Genomic DNA, 17500 nt, shown 5'->3' with positions numbered 1-17500 from the left:
TTGATACTGTCTCTTTGAGTGTGTGTGCCACGTGTGTGTGTGCGTGCAAGTGTGTACGCTGGAGGCTTCTACAGTAGACTGGAAGAGCTTAACTCAAGCAGACAGCTCAGGCCTGCACTTTGACACACCCTGACTCATTACATACAGCCAGCACACAGTGGAATATTGTCATTAAAAAAGACAATTAGATATGAAGCCATGGGAGCATCACTTACACACAGATGGACACACACGCCTGCAAACACACAGCCCAGGAAATATAGGTGAACTCGTCTTTATATCCCGAGGTATATGAAGCAGAGATATTAATAACGAGGCTGTTACAGAGTAATTAAAATAATTCCAAATGATGTGTGTTTCTGTTAATTAAACTGAATGATTTGATATGACACAAACCGTAATGCTTTAATGGTGTCCTATACTTGATGTGGCTGGAGGGGACGGCAGTTGATGGGGCTATAGGGAAAGAGACACACACTCACGCACAAAAACAGACAGCTGCTCATCGGCCCTGCCAAAGAGGAGCATCTCTTTTTTCGATATAATTATCTGTGTCATCACTTATGAGGCAATTAAACAAACATCAGTTCCTATTTCTTCTCCCTTCGTCTCTCCCTTCTTATTCCGCTTCCTCATCTTCTTCTCTCCTGCCATCTATGCTCCCAGCGCCTCTCCTCTGCTCTTTTTATTTAATCTAATCCTTGCTCCTCTCGTCTCCTCTCGTCTTCTCTCCTCTCCTCTTCCTCCCCCTCTGCTCCTCTTCCTCCCCTCCTGTGTGACTTCAGACAAGGTTTCAATTTCAGCATGCTGATTGTCTCATTGCCAACTCTATGCATGTCTAACACTTACTAGCACTCTGGGGACCTGTAATACACACCATAGAATGCCTATTACACTCCCACGCGTTTCTGGTGAGTGTGTGTTCGTGTGTGTGTGTTTGTGTGCAAGAGGTGATGAGGGTGTAAAATGCCTATTACGCTGAGAGTCTGGTCTCTCTTACACTGGAGAGAATTCTCTGGCGCCTAAAGAGCAGAAAATTGCAACGCTCCTCTTCCTCACTCCCCATTAACCTGCTTTTGAAACAAAGGCCTGACCAAGGTGTGTGTGTGTGTGTGTGTGTGTGTGTGTGTGTGTGTGTGTATGCATAACCTTGTCCATTAGCCCTATGTGCCATCATGGGTAAAGCACCTTGTGGACCCAACCAAGCAGAAACACCACCGTCCATTCTGTATATTCATTACGTTCTCTTTTTCTATTTTATTTAACCCCCTTATAGAGGCTACAATTTTGCATACGGCACTTTTAAATAACAACACCTTGTTCGCCAAGTTTTTGGCTTGACCACAGCCAAGTGGGGGCGACATGAATAGCTAATACCATCTTTCCATTTGCAATCAAGCTGATCCACTTCCTCAATACATATGCAGTTGTTGTTGTTGTTGTTGTGCAATGCCTAATTCTACCTGCAAAGCTCGACCCAGAAAGCCTCATTGAGACATTCAGTGCTAAAACATTGCAATTTCTGCCACTGTTTCTTTCTGTATAAATGTACATTTCCCTGTATATTTGTTTCAACCCTATATTTGTAGGTTGTTGACACAGTTTGATGCATAAGTTTTAAGAGTAGCATAGTGTGGGTGTAGCGAGTGTGTGGTGTAGAGAGAGAGACACAGTAGATGCATTCAGAGCAGACATCTGGTGCGGTTCAGAGCAAAGAAGAAATTAACAGTAAAGTTGTCAAGTAGTAGTTAATGTACAGTGTAGGTTTTAGTTTGTCCATGAATAAATGCTGCAGCTCACCAAAGTGAGCAGGAAAAAAAAAATTGGTTTTGTTTTTCCCCATAAGACCAACATTTGAGGCTTGCGGTTCATAATTGTCAGTGGATGTAACTTAAGTCTGGTCTGTTTAACAAATTAACATTAACTCACGAACACTTAAGATGAGAAATCCAGAGCAACAAATCGTTTAGCACAGCATGATTATATTTCTGAATTAATTAAATAAAAGCAGTCCTCAATTATTTGTTTCAGGCGTATCTTAATCACGTCATATGATATGCTACTCCAGTACACTTTAAGAACAAATTGGAACAGGATTGGGCAGATGACAGGGAAAGAAGTGGCAGCACAGCAATCAACAACAGAGTGATCTTAATGATTAACAGGGTTTTTATTTACCCTAAAGTCTTAAAAACAAAAGAGAAAATCTAGCTCCTTCAGGAGCCCTATCACTACAACTAGAATACCAAAAACTTAGCCGGGCCGCTAGCCGACTTACCGGTTCAAAATGCAACAAAAGGTTTGCCCTGGATATCTCAGGGGGCGAGCCTCTCACTCTCAGCATGTGCCACACAAAAGGAACTCTCCAGTTGTTCTTTATTCTCTGATGATGAGATCAGCTCCAGGTGTGTGGCTTCCCACACCTGGTTCCAATACTGTCAATTAGGAGCCACCTGGCAGGAATGTAGATGCTTCTAATTCTCTCTTCAGCTCCTCACAAAATAGTACTGGCAGCGCTAAGAAAATTGCAGATGAACATTTAATATCCATAAATTCACATTATAGACACTACTGACTATTCATGTCACAGTTTGGCTACAATTTAGCACACTGACCACACATGGTCCAGCCCTATACTAACTTAGTCTTGTTGTTTCTCTAATCAGTAGGCCAAATTTAGTAAAATGTATATTTTTATGCCCCTAAATGAACTAACGTTTTCCTTATTTTCCGTCATCCTTCATAAAAAAACTAAGGGAGATGACATCTTACGAAGAGCTCCGAGATGACTAAAGCAGCGGGCATATTTGTCTAATTTGCACAAAGACATCCACATCAAAGCACAAATCAAGACTCAGGCTCATTCAATGGATTTTTATCAGTCCATCCATTTCTCATTCATTTTTTCCCCAGCATCCTTTTTCCTCTCTGTCACATTCCCTTTTTTTCTCTCTATTTTCAGAGTGTTATTAGGACATGATAAAAGCGAAAGGGATGTCATGACATGAGACCCCCTGTTAGCATTAGGAGGTGGGAGAGAAAACGAAGGAGAGAACGAGGGGTGAAAAAAAGGGGGAGAAAAAGATGAAAGAGATTTGTCTGGAAATTATTGCTCACAAGGCATTGATTCTCTCCTTTAATCTCACACAGTGTGCTCAAATTTCCTATTAGGGAGATGAAGAAAAGGAGAGAGAGGGAGATGGGTCGTATTCACATAGGTGGGGAGGTGAAACTTGGTATGTCTGCCAGTGTTTCTTTGGGCGGACATTACATACCATTTCCCTTATTCTGGAAAGAGAAGCAATGTCCAGAATCTTTTTTCACATGTGCTGTCTTGCTTTAAGGCCATTAGTCTGCTGTAAGTAAACATTGGAGTGGAAAAGCTATTGCTACTGAACCGCTGGAGGGTCATGTAGACACACACACACACACACACACACACACACACACACACACACACACACACACACACACACACACACACGACAAGCCACTGACAGCTGCTATAGCTGCAAAGCTTCCTCCGGTTAGCGACGATTAGCCTTTGCTATAGATAATCAATAGCCGCTATCAATTCCATACCTCCTACTGATGGATGAGGTAAAGGAAACAGAGAGGAGAGTGAGGAAGAAGGGAGCAATAGAAGGAAAGACTTTGTTGCTGCTGCAAAGAATGGCAGAAATTCTACCTGACAATGCTACCTCTAAAGTAAAGTTCCTGTTTTCTTCTTTGTGTGAGTGTGTGTGCATATGGGCTGTCGAAAATGTCCATCTGTGAATTCTATCATCGCGGTCCGAGATTAGTGGCTGCTTGGACCGAGTCAGCGTATTGCCTGGTTACCACGGCTCCAGCTCCACACAACCCTCCTTCCATCACCGGATTGTTTGTCTTAATGCTGTGTGACATGGCCCATTGTTTTGTCCATCTGTGGTTAAGAGTCAATGGACAGAGGGTGTATGGAGGGGATCGGGAAGAGAAAAGAATGGAGGTGAGGGAGAAGAAAATAAAGAAGAGCAGTGGTGAAAAGGGGGTGGGAGGGTGGGGGAAAGAAAAAAAGGAAAGAAACAAGATGGGGACAAGAGCTGAGAGGTGAAAAAAATATTTAAAGAGAAAGGTCAGAAAGAGACTGAGAGTAAGGGGAAACATGCAATAACCCTGTGATTTCAATATGGTCCTTGGACTTTACATTCACCACTTCCTTTTCCAGGACCTTCAAGAGGATTTTGGCTCCATATGGAGCGGGGCCTTAAGCTCTTTGTGATATCATTGACGTGAAAGACGTCCTGGTCCTGTGAGGCCACTCCTCTCTTCAAAGGGTAAAGTCATATTTAGTATGCGTCCTCATAGCCCCATGGCTTTGTATTGTAAATAAGACTAATGTGGCATTGGTCAGGTATGCTAATTCAGATAATCAGCGCAATTTCTGCAAATTATAACTGTCAGTGTGGTGGCACAGAACCTTGGCGGAAAACATGAGGGAACAATTTAGCCCGGGTAATACCCCTCCACCAAAGAGCTGCTCAACTCAAAGAAAAACAATCGGCCTGAGCCCATACCGCCCCGACACACCATTTCAAAAATAGTTTATGGTGAACGAGGCTCATTTTTTTCTGAGGCACAAGTCAGCCTGCTGCCCTTTTTTTTCTTCCTATGTGCACACACAGACCGCAAAGTAATTATAATTCGCTTGGATGGAATTATTCAAAAAATGACCACATCTTTTACTCCCTCAGCCATAGAGAATATGGTTTTTGGGAAATTTGGGCTAAATTGCTACTTGCTGAAAATATAATAATATACATATATGAATGTGTCTTATTTTGATTTGACAAATGATTTAAAATGCAGTGTATTGTCTCCAACTAATTGTACAGCAATAAAAAACTACGTACTTCACAAAAATCCTCTTGGGTAACATCACATCACTTTCATCAGAATAGTTCTCCCCTAGGAACTGCATGCTACTCATGTTGGGCACATAAAATAACATTCCAAGTTTTTATTATGCGAGGAATGGATCCCGCCTGACTGAAATCTTTGGACTTTACCTTTTATGTAAGTAACTTCCTGTTTCACAGTAAATGACAAAGAAAAGGTCACAAATAATTTATTAACTGTGAGCAATCAGCTGTTTGTAAGCAAATCAATATGCAATATAATTGGCTGCCTTAACCTATTCAACTTTAATCTAAACATAGATATCTCACAGATAAATGCATCAGAGGGCTGAAATATGCAAGCACAAAACAGTAACTAAAAAAGGACAAAATTGTGCTTTGATGAGCCAGTCAGCTGCTCTCACCTACTGTATTCTGACTTAAAGGAGAAAATGGCCACCGCTGTGCTAACTCTAGTGGTTAGCTAGATCTGGGTGTGTGTGTTGCATCCTTTCTCTCACTCCTCCGGCCATCCGTGACTGTTTATGTAATGGCCACAAATTACTGAGACAAACCCTGGAAATAGACTTCTGTCTGAGGAGAGACCTTCTTAGAAAAAAACAAGAAGACAACCGCTGGAATGGCGAAACCACCCCCACTACCCAGAGGAAAAAAAGTATAAGATGAAGGAGTGAAAGTGAGGGAAGAGGGAAAAGCTAATACCTCCAAAGATGCCTCTGTGTCATCACATCGAAATGCACTTTGGGAAACAGCAAAGCCCTTTCCCACATTGAAAATTGAATGATCGTTTTTGGTGCTTTGACTCGGTTCAGACACACACAGTTTGGGTAAATTTGGAAACAAGGAATGTCGGCATACTTAGAAACGGGCAAGATGGCACACTTGCTCTGTGCCCATGTTCTATCACTTCCTGCTGGAAGCACAAGCACATACAGGGATAATAAGTGTCCATTAGGCTCCGTTTTTAGCCTACAGCTGCTATCTAAATGGTTAGTACAGCTACACTAATTTGACTAGGACCAAAAATGACCCAGAGCCTTATCACTCAGAGAAAACAAAAGGCTCTGGATACACATGCACACACTCACATATATACACACACACACACACACACCCACACGATAAAAGTGTTGTCGGTCTCTCTAAGTCAGAAGAGGTCTTTTGTTTAAAAAGGGGACTCAGACAAAGAGGGTCCTCTCCCTCCCTCTTTAATGCATGTTCGTTGGGGGGGGATATAGCGAGATGAAGATGTGTGGGTGGTGGAGGGATGGATGACAGGCCAGGCTCTCAGAAATAATTACCCCCATAAGATCCCATCTCCCTTTCCTTTTTGTGAGGGACAGAGGGAACGGAAGGGGGAAAAATGACAGAAAGTAAAGTATGCAGAAAAGGCCCTAGTGTTTCTGCTTGGTCTGGCTTATGAGGAGCTTTACACATGATGGAGCACAGGGCTAATGGGCGAGGATACACATAGAAAAACACACTTATGCACACATACACACGCCTCCTCACAGTGTTCTTTATGGCTAAACAAATGGTCAAATGGTTAAGACAGAGAAACAGTCAGAGGGAGAAAAACAACTTAACTTCAGAGACTGTTAATGTCTCCAAAAATCCAGCTAAACAAATTGTTCAAATTATAAAATCGATGATGGAATACCCGTGACTCGCAATCTGTCATATTTTTCTTTTTCTGCTTGAATTTTACTAAACAGCTCTATTCAGAGCGTAACTTCATTATAGAGAAGGGCACAAAAAAAAATCTAATTCCTCTATCAACTTCTGGACGACACTCAAAGCAAAATGGCCTCCAAGTCCTCCATGTTAAGAGGTCGTTTATACTTGCGCTTCTGATGCAAACTGGCATTTTTTATAAACTCAATTATCTTTAACACTTCTAATTGTAAACAGAGACTAACTATTTATCTCAGCAATGTGGGCACACTGAGCCTTTTGTCTCTGAAGGACACAGCTGAAAGATTTTTTTTGCTGTACAGTCAGTGAGAGTGAGTACTTGCACATGCACAAGAAGATAAGCGCACACAAACTTCACTCTCACTTCACAATGGTGTTTACCTAGTATAAAGGATGAGACGGCTGGGCCCAGGTTTGGGGAATTACAGACCCAAAAGGATAACAAAGAGTGAAAGGTTCTAAAATAAACATACACTAGCAAACACATGTATTGACATGCACACAATGCAGTCCAACAGAAGTGTTTCTTGTACACTCCTGTCTTTGTTCAAAACACCTATACCCTTGTGGTGCGTCTCTGCTGTACTGTATCCTTAATTAGGCCATAAAATCAGCATCAAAATTGTTTAATGAAAGCCATTCACATGTACATAAAGTCCAGAGCATTAGAACTCTTATTCCCAAATGGGCCTATAATTATCTGGCTCAGTGCCAGGTCCCAGGCTTTAAGAGAAAGATACCGGTCAGCACTTAAATTAATCTTTTTCATACCAGTCTCTAATGAACAGAAAGTGCTCGAGTCAGGAGTTGTAGCCCCAGAAAACTAACAGTACGCATACACATGCACGTACACACAAATACAGGGTCCTTAAACCTAACACTGGCTGGAAATGTTGTTTACTATAGAGCCTTTTCCATGGGTGAAAACATTCACATCATCTATCACTATAGGAGCCCAAAGCAGATATAACATAAATGTTCTTTCATTTAGCATAACCTACTGTAGCGTGTAATGTTTGCAAAAAAGCACAAAGGGCTCAGCTTAAAAAAAAAAAAATCTCTATTTGACAGAACTATAGAACAAGAGAACGACAGCAATTTATGACATCAACTTTCAGTGTTTGATCTCTGGTTGAAACACTCTTACTCCACGTTCTGCCTACACCTGCCAAATGTGTACGGTCTACAAGGAAATACCTTTGAAACATTTACCATGTACCTTGTGAAAGAATACCGTTGTTCACTATAAATTATATAGAGTGGGCAAAAAGAGGGCATCCAAAAAAGTGGCTTAGCATTTTGGTCGCTGCCAGCGTCCGCTTAAGCTTTGCACTAGCTTCCTCATGGAAATTCACCAAGTGGCATCAAAGCCAAGGTATAAAGCGAGGGCCAGAGCAACAAATATGGTGTGTTTTAAGAGTGGAACATTTGCAATAAGTGCAGCGGGCGAATATTGCATTTGACAGGTTTAAAACCTGGTTGTGCTCACTGGTTTGAGATGTAAAAAAACAGACAGGAGCAGGAGAGAGTGGGAGATGGAATAAGCAGGACAAAGAAGGAGAGAGAGAGAGATACAAAAAAAGTAGGAGAAAGAGAGGGGGGAGAGGGGGGGGCATGTTAAAATGTACGGTAATGATTTATCTAAGCATGCTTTTCTGCTGCACCCCAAATCTCACCGAAACTTTGATCCATGTGTAATTAAAACCAAACGTACGCCGGCTACAGTCTCCATTTCAGGATTGGGAGCTCTTCTTCTGTTTGTGTGTGTGTGTGTGTGTGTGTGTGTGTGTGTGTGTGTGTGTGTGTGTGTGTGTGTGTGTGTGTGTTAGGATTCACATATGTTTCTATGCGCTGGGCCCCCATCTGTTTTGGGAGTACATGTACAGTATAAACAGGACACTTTGGGGAGCACAGACACACGCACACACAGACACACATAGAGATGGATGTATGGACTAATGCTATTCTGGAATGCTATTCAAAATGTGTTATACACCCCCCCCCCCCCCCCCTCCCCCCTATATCCCACCCGCTCCTTCAGGTCAAACAAAGCAAAAACAAGTTAAGCGCTCATTTTCTCCCGGCAGTATTAACATAGGGATGACTAAATAATGGACCCTGACTCTTGGTCTTCTGGTTTAAATTACAGCACAGCCCCCTCCCCTTACACCCTGCAACCCCTCACCAACCATCCAACCCCCACTCAAAGAAAAACGATTAATCTTTTTTTTTTTTTGTCTCTCTGAATGTTTTACAGTTCTGTTACACTTATTAGCTGCTGGCAGGACGGAGAGTCTTAAATGAAAGCCAAATTGCTTTGGTCATGAGAAAGGAAATGAAAGCTCACTCCAGGGAGAGGCTGTGTAGCTGTAGCATACTTGTGTGTGTGTGTGTGTGTGTGTGTGTGTGTGTGTGTGTGACTAATGTATGTGCGTACAGGCCTTTTCACTATGAGATACTCCCAAGGTGAAATTTCATAATTTGACTGCTTGCCTGCTTGGGATGTCCCTGCACAGGACAGTGTGTGTATATGTGTATGTGTGTGTGTGTGTGTGTGTGTGTGTGTGTGTGTGTGTGTGTGTGTGTGTGTGTGTGTGTGTGTGTGTTGCACATATAAGCGCAGCAGCCTAATAGGAACAGTATGCTCATTTTGGAGAGATTAGGAGGAATGGACGGGTCTGTATCAAGAGACGTGATCTGGATATGAAGGCCAAAGGAGGGAAGGAAAGAGGGAGGGAGGTTTGACAGAATCAAGAGGGAGTGGTGCAAGAAAAGAAAAAAAAAGATGGGAGGAGTGTCAGGAGTAAAAAAATAAAATGGATCTGACTTCAAATGAAGAAAACTGACGAACACAACTGAAATCAGAAAATAAAAAATAGGATAGCAAAATAGGAAAAGTGTTGGGTGTCTGTGTGTACTTCATCAGAAAAAAGGCATGTGACAAAAAAGGACACCACTACAAAATGGCTTAGAAAAAATTCAAGTCACACCAACTAGAGCAAACAGGCAAAGCAGGTTAAAGAAGCACATACCTTGGCTGAAGGAGCACTCCTTGACGTGGAACAGCTCGTGGAAGCTCAGTCCATCCTCGTCCCCTCCCAGGCCTTGCTGGTGAAGCTGGAGTTTCCGCAGTCCTTCGTTCTGCTGGTGGCGAGCTGAGCGGGCGTGCTGCACCAGGTTGAGGCGGGCCTTGGTGGAGTAGTCGCACAGTGTGCAGTGGTAGACACACAACTCCGGGGAGTATGCGCTGTCCTGCTTCTGCAAGTGCTGTGGAAGAGAAGAGAGGAGAGCGCAGATGTTAGATGGTGTTCGTGTTTTTACGGCGTCCTGTGGTCGATTCAAGAAATTATTGTTCTCACAGCTACATTTCTTTCCTCTACGCAATTTCATTACAGGTGTTTTCAGTAACTGTGAGATTACAAAGACTTTCAGGTGAATTAAATGCAACAAGTGACCCTTGTCTGCAAAATCATGTTCTCAGTATTTTGTGCTTTATGGCTATAAAAGCCTTCCCTTCTACCCTGCTTTCAGCTTGGTTCCAAAATTTCAAAGCCCAGAAGTCCCACTTCCCTGGCTTCAAACAAGCAGAAAGTCCAGTACGGTATATGTTCTTCACTTTTTGCAGTATGTGAGTTGAATCTTTGGTATTATGTATCACTGTTAATTTCCTGTAACATTTTAATACAGTGTCACAGTAGTGCTAGTAGTGGGCAGTGCTACAAAAACCCACACTCGAGAGCAATGAATAAATCCTATGAACAAAGACAATCTGGTTTAATTATTTCAAATAGAGAATACTATCAGCACAGTAACATATGGAGTTTTGGGTGTGTTTATGTCCAGACACTACACATTCCAAATGAACTGGATATGTTTTAGGTGACATAAAGATTAACAACACACACAAAGTCAGATAAGGGGTTGAGTTCAGAACACTGTTTTTCTCTTGGACATGCACATTGTCCAGCACTGCTCATTGTTGGCAGCTGCAGGGGTTTCTCATTCAACGTGTGCTGTCAGTTGCAAGCCCTTAATTTCCAGTTGCCTCTTTAATGGCATTGCAGCCATGCAAAGCTACCCCCTACCTCGATGTGTGCATGCACACAAACACACACACATGCACACACAGCCCCCATCCCACCTTGCCCTACTCCCATACACCCAGTCAAGCCAAGCATATCAAGTGTGCCTCTGTTGTTGCTGCCGGGCTAATGAACAATGCACAAAAACAAAAGACCAGGCCAAGCTTTTATTATCTGATCCTCTGTGGAGGGAGGGGAGGGAGGGAGAGAGGGAGGGAGGGAGAGACCGAGAGAGGAAAAGAGAGCAAAGAGACAGAGACACAGAGGTGGCTCACGAAGGTTAGTTTATGCTTTGTTAAGATTTATTCATACAGCCATGTGAGAAACAGGTGCAGGGTTCTATGCATGAATTAATACACATAATGTAGTGTGTGTGTGTGTGTGTGTGTGTGTGTGTGTGTGTGTGTGTGTGCTAATCCTACTCTGTCTTTCCTGGCTCCTATAGGAGGATGTTTCATTCTTGAAGCACATGAAAAGTTAGCAAGGTAATATTTTCTCCTGAGCATTGTTGCATCATTTTATATGGAACAAGATAGGGAAATTGGAAAAAATTGTGTGTGTGTGTGTGTGGTGGAAGGAGTGGGGCGGAGGGGTGGTGGTTGTGTGTGTGGGGGGGAGCACAGTTAGCTGCAGGTGTGTGAGTTCTAACCCCCCTCTTCCCCTTCCTCCTTTGACAAACAGGGATTAGCAACATAGCTACAGCCGCTAACACATCTTTTCACTCTGTCTCTCCCTCTTTCTTTCTTTTGTAGGAAATCTTACGAGGTTTTTCTCACGAGACGGTGGGACGTCCCCTCGCAGTCAGAGGCCCTTTCAGAAGTCTTAAGTTTTAATTAAGTCGGAGTTGTCAGAAGAAAGCTCCCCTAGTCCAGAGCTCAGGGCCATTAATTACAGCTATCTTTGTTTCTCTGTGAAAGGAGGCCTCCCTCGCTCCTTCTTTCTCTCTCGCTCTCTCTCTCTCCTTTTCTTTCTTCCCCTCCCTCCCTCACAGGAGAACTGGGCTGCTGAGCCTCACCGTGGAAACCACACAAACGTGTGTTTATGAAAGAAAACACATACAGTATATCACATGCAAGCAAACATGCGTACAGGTTTGAGTCTTTTCACTGACATTTAGACTTTTTGATCTTTTGAAATGTTACCAATCATGGTTGTCTGCTGGAAAACGGTGCTTGGCTGCCCTTCCCTTTCACTGCTGCGTGATATTTGTTCTCTCTCAATTAAATCGTGTCTGGACTCCACTCCAATATACTTTTATTTCACGACCATTCTGCTAGAAATGGGGCTACTTAGAATTGAATGAAAAACTAGTAATCAAACGAGGCCTTTCTTTCCTCCAGTGACAACCTTCAGTATTATATTAAAAAAGAAGAAAAGCTCATTGGAAATATGCTGTGTTAAGTGAACATGTTCATTTCCTCAGCAGAGGAGACAGCCATGATAGTTGAGTCTTATCAGGAGAGAGCGAGAGAGAGAGAGAGAAAGGGGGGGGTTCCAGTAGTTCCTAATGTCATAGCCATTGAGGTAATTGCACTGGCTCCAAATAAAAAAATTTACATGAATCAGTAGTGGCCCAAAATGCTTCACATCCTTCCATGTCCGAACGTATATATTCCATTTGTTTTTAGGATCTTAGGCGTAGGCTTAGAGTAGTTGGATGATATACTTGGGGTTGAACCAGGCTGCCAGATAGGTTTAGGCCTAATATTAATTCTCTCCCCATCAGCACATTCCAGAGGGTTTGTTTAAGACCTAAACTAGAGGGCTGTCTGTCGCTCTCTGGCACTCCGCAGGCCTGAAATGCAGGCGGTCTGGTGATCACAGGCCAGAACATCCATGATTTATGAACTTTTAAAGGAGCACTTTGACTCCTGCCAGGCGTGGGCTGTGTAATGCATATTCAAACACACAAACACACTGTTCCTGCTCCTGGGTTTGCGCCTGTGTGTGTCTGCTTGAAATGTGTATGTAATTTATGCCGCAGCTGATTTGTGTGTTTGTATATGTGCTGTACATAACATTTGTGTCATATGAATGTCTGTGTATGTGGGTCTTGTGTGTGCAGAATGGCAAAAAGGCCCATCCCTGTCAATATGGCACCTCTCCAGAGTGCCTGGTGGTTAATTGTTGGGGATTAGTGTTTGGCAAACAACCAAATAAGCTAACTCTCCCTGTGGGCCAATCAAAACCAGCTAAACAGCACTCCCTGGGTGGACCTAAACATGGCACAGACATCTCTGGATGGTGGAGGAGGTGCACATACACACCCCCATACACACAGAATGCAAAGTAAGACACTTGGGACTTCCTGTTTAACTGTCAAAAACAAAACACACACGCACACACACAGAGACTTGTATGAATTTGACAGGTAAGGGAAGCTCCCTTGTGTAGTAGTTTGCTTCTGCTGGGGGGTGGGGATGACAGAGGACTGGATTCATTATGCAGAATGAGATGTTTTACAAAACACCTTTCTCTCACATACACAAACACAAGCGCACACACCTCCCCTATGCTCGCTCCCTGGGTTTGGGGGAAGGAAAGCAGCACTGCTGTCTCATTTTCATTTGTTCTATCTGTGGTGACAAAGCTGCCTCATTAACTGAATTCTTAATAAGCCAAGGCAAAAGACATCTTCTCACAACTTCTTTTATCTCTCTGTATGTGTACATGTACGTGAAAGCATGTGTGCATGCGGGTGGGTGAGGGTATCATTTCAATGCTTCTTTTCTTTTTACTGTTTATGTGTGTGTGTGTGTGTGTGTGTGTGTGTGTGTGTGTGTGTGTGTGTGTGTGTGTGTGTGTGTGTGTGTGTGTGTGTGTGTGTGTGTGTGTGCGCGCGTTTGGTTTTTTATTTTAATTTCGACTCTTCATTTTTTATTTACTTTTTTACCTCACAAGTGTGTTTTTGTGTCTGTCTATAATTCAATCCTGCCTTCTTCTTTGCCTGTGATTGTGCGTGTGCACCAGCAATATATGACAAAAATATTTTGAAAGCAGCGCAAAGCAGTTGGGTTGTTTTCCTCCATAAACCAAATGACAAATGACTCTTTCCTGTCATTAAGTGTAGAACCATGCAGCTAATGAACACATACTGAAAATAAGAAGCCTCCACTACCGCAGCTATGTCTTAATAAACAGTGTGTGTGTGTGTGTGTATGTGTGTGTGTCAGAGCGTGTGTGTACGTGTTTTATACGTAAAGAATCAGCACATATATCCTGTTTTTCTATTTGTGTCCGCTGAGATTATATTTGCATGCAAATGTGCGCCCCACACATTGTAAAAATAAAAACCTCTTTATCTCCTTTCATCAGTGTTTTTTAGGGGAAGCATGGAGCTTGTCGTTGGGTATAACTTCTTTTTGGAACGTCACCAGCTTCCGGTGCTATCCCCTGGGCCCCCGGGGGCCATCGGAGACAAAAACAGCCCCACTTGGCCCAGCAAACAACAAAAGCGTGTTTTGTTCCTTGAAAGTATTTTAAACACATACCAGCACTGCCTGGAAGGCTGCCAAGTGTAGAATTCCATCAGTACTACCACCTCCCTAACACATGTTACTGCTAACTGCTGCTCAGCCCCCAAGACATAGATGTAAGATCATTGCCAATGGATTCGCTGGCAGACTGCACTGCTGAAAAGAGAAGCTGAGGGCCCAGGTATGTGCCACCTCGCTTCCACGGATAAAGAGAGCAGCAAATATTGTGTATAGAGACAGATTCAGTGCTGCACACGCACAAAAACAAATATGCAAATGGAAGACACATACAAAAAGTGCTGAGTGCACATTGCAATATACAGACCCCTGCTTCTCTCTCTCTCTCTCTCTCTCTCTCTCTCCTACAAGGCCACTGTGTGTGATCTAAAGATACTGGAGAAACAAAAACAATCCCCTAAAAAAAACACCCGACCTTCTTTTCTTCCTAATGGCCGTCTTTCCTTTCTTTACTACCAGGACTCTCAATTTCATGAATGCAAAGAAAAATATTTCCTAGAGCTAAATTGCCTCTCCTGTTTCTCTCGGCTCTGCCTGCTGGCAGTCACATATGATCAGAGCTCTGGGGCCTGTCCATGAGGTGCAGGGCTTGTGGGTGAGCTTAGCTTAGGTCACCCAGTAATAATAAGCATCCAACACATAATGGCCGGCAAGCCAAATAAATGAATTATCACAATGAGTCTCTCGTACGAGCTTTCTGCCGCTCTTCTCAACTTCTGTGCTGTCTCTCTCTCTCTCTCTCTCTCTCTCTCTCTCTCTCTCTCTCTCTTCAACTTTTTCTTTCCCCTCTTTTTTTCACTTTCTTTTCTTCCGTCTATGCTATTTGCTATTTGTCAGCAGAAAAAAAACAAGAAAGAAAGCAGAATCAGGATTTGTGAAGAGCTTGGAAAATAATGTAACTCTAAAGTCCAATTAATTTGTCTTGCCTTCCATTTTCCTGACATCGACACGCAGTCACTCACAAACACACACACATACACTTGTAGCAGTGACGTAAGTGTGTCTGACGTATGGGGCAAAGGTCAATCTGAAGTTCACAACTTCCTCACCTCTGGCCCCTCTCTTGGAAAAATCCCTTCTGACTCTCTATGTCTACACACACACACACACACACACACACACACACACACACACACAATGTTACGTTATGCAGACCAGAGGAGGATCAAGGAAAAAAAATAATCCTGCTGATTTACAACATGATCCATTTCTTCTGGTCAATAAATGCGTAGGAAAACCTTTTTTCTGTCTCTAAGCACAGTCACCACATGTTCTATAATGTACTGACACAGCAGTTGGGAGTAACAGATTCTAGGAGACAGAGACAACAGGCCAAATCTTACTTTCTCATCGGTGCATGTATGTGTGTTAGGTGTCTTGAAAGCCAGCAGAAAGCCCCCCCTCCCCCATGAAAATGGATCAGTATTTACATTAGCATTAGATTTAGACAGCATGGCTCAGCCACTTACTCCCTATTAGCCATCCTGACCTTAGCCCATTAGGGTCTAAAAGCCCCCGCTTGTCTCCATCACAGCCAGGTGAGATTGACCAGACCTCCCCTTTCCCTAAACCATATTGCAGCAGAGATTATCTTTTCCATCAACTCACAATGGGACAGAGATCATAAAATGCTGAGATCAAGATCATTGAAATGCTAACATGCTCGTGGGATTATCTTTTTCCAGTGCTGTGCAAGGGGGGGGGGGTATTGCTGAAATACTAACATGCTTTTGGGTAGGGTTCATCATTTTCCATCTTTCCGAACATGCAAAGATGCTTTGGGAAATCAAGGCAAGGCCTAATTGACAGGATCTATTAAAGACGGGGAGAAAAACAAAAATAAAGGGGCTGAAAATCTGGGGTTTCAGCTTATTGGCTGGTACCATCAAAGAGGTTTGTACTACACTGATGTTGTTATATTTAACTAAAACTGAAAGGGAAGAGAAGGGGAAATAATTTTGGTGCCGAGAGGAGCAGCGATTTTGCCAAGTATTTTTTTCCGCTCTGTTTGTAATGGAGACTTGCTGAAAAATGTCTATTAAAGAGCGTTAGACAAAAAGAAAAGGCAGAAACATACAGTGTGAGAAACTAACCCATAGATTTGAGAATCGAAGAGATTGAAACTCTGAACAGAGAGAACAAAAGAACAAGAGACAGACAGAAAGAGAGAGAGAGAATGATAGGGAAGAGCGTAGTCGGGTTCAAATCACTAATTACACATTCCTGAGTCTGTGAAGGGGAGTATTGTTTTCCAGTTAGCCCCTACCCTGTCGCATGGTTTCACTTAGTACAAAACAAAAGGTACAGGGAACAAAACACAAGTTTAATACCAGGCCCTGCTAATGACAGAGAAATGGGAGAAATTATCCCTGGGGTGGATCCTCGTGAGAAAATGGCTAGTGATTACTGGACAAAAGGAGTTCATTTTGAAACTGTCACAAAATGGCAGACTGTCTGCTTCTTTCTTTTAAGAGCTGTATTTATCAAATGAGTGCACTACCATGGCATTTTTTATAGATACATGCTTAATCTATAACTTCACATACTACATATAGTGTTACAGAATTCACTTCCTAACAGTAAAATTTAATATTTCAACACACTTCTTAGAACAAATAGTTCAGGCCTTATTCCAATAGGAAACAATGTGACTTGTTGTGTGTATAAGCTGTGTATAAGTGTGTGTGTGTGTGTGTGTGTGTGTGTGTGTGTGTGTGTGTGTGTGTGTGAGTGTGAGCGCACATTGGAGTGGTACCTCTGCCAGGGGAGAGCACAATGAAAGACCCTCTTCAGCAGCGCCGTTTTGCATACTGCCACAGGAAATCAAATGCCTTGCAGTTGACCTACAAGATGGCACACTTGATCCCTCCCTGCTTTCTTTACAGAAGGCGGCCGATTTCAGCCTGCACCTCTTTCTTTTTGTCTGCTCTATACCTCTGTATCAAAACTCAAACATTTAAACTGTGTCTCACAGATATAACAATTTATGTAACATTTTCTTATAAACATTTTCACATAAACTCAGTCAGCCAAACATTCAACAACCTGGGATGTTCTGTCTACCCCCATAAACAGATAATGATGAGCTCTGTGCCGTTCCGGCAACATAGAGGACCCTACCATTTTCTGTGTGAGCCAGGGGAGGGGGGTAAGCTGATAGCGGTGGCAGCACTGGGCAGAGTCGCCTGGCTGGTAGTGTTTGCCCAGGCCCCAGCTATCTAAAGGAAGGATATTGTTTTCCCCTGAAAAAGCCTCAGCCGCAGTCCGCATACCAGCGTCCACTCAACATACCAATGGGCTCTTTGAAGATTACTCAAATGTTTGCCTTTGT

At 42.9% G+C, this 17500-nt stretch overlaps 1 protein-coding gene across 1 annotated transcript in view; it reads right to left on the bottom strand.

The window, feature by feature from the left end:
• The window catches only part of zfhx4 (zinc finger homeobox 4), an 84717-nt gene that overhangs the window by 32640 nt on the left and 34577 nt on the right, over positions 1-17500 (bottom strand). Inside the window, exon 6 of the mRNA XM_078281208.1 lies at positions 9626-9860. Within this exon, the coding sequence (XP_078137334.1) occupies positions 9626-9860 (235 nt within the window). The remainder of the gene's footprint in view (positions 1-9625; positions 9861-17500) is intronic.

Source organism: Sander vitreus, chromosome 22, assembly GCF_031162955.1.
Source record: "Sander vitreus isolate 19-12246 chromosome 22, sanVit1, whole genome shotgun sequence".
Classification (NCBI taxonomy): Eukaryota; Metazoa; Chordata; class Actinopteri; order Perciformes; family Percidae; genus Sander; species Sander vitreus.
This window is presented reverse-complemented; position numbering and strand designations above follow the sequence as displayed.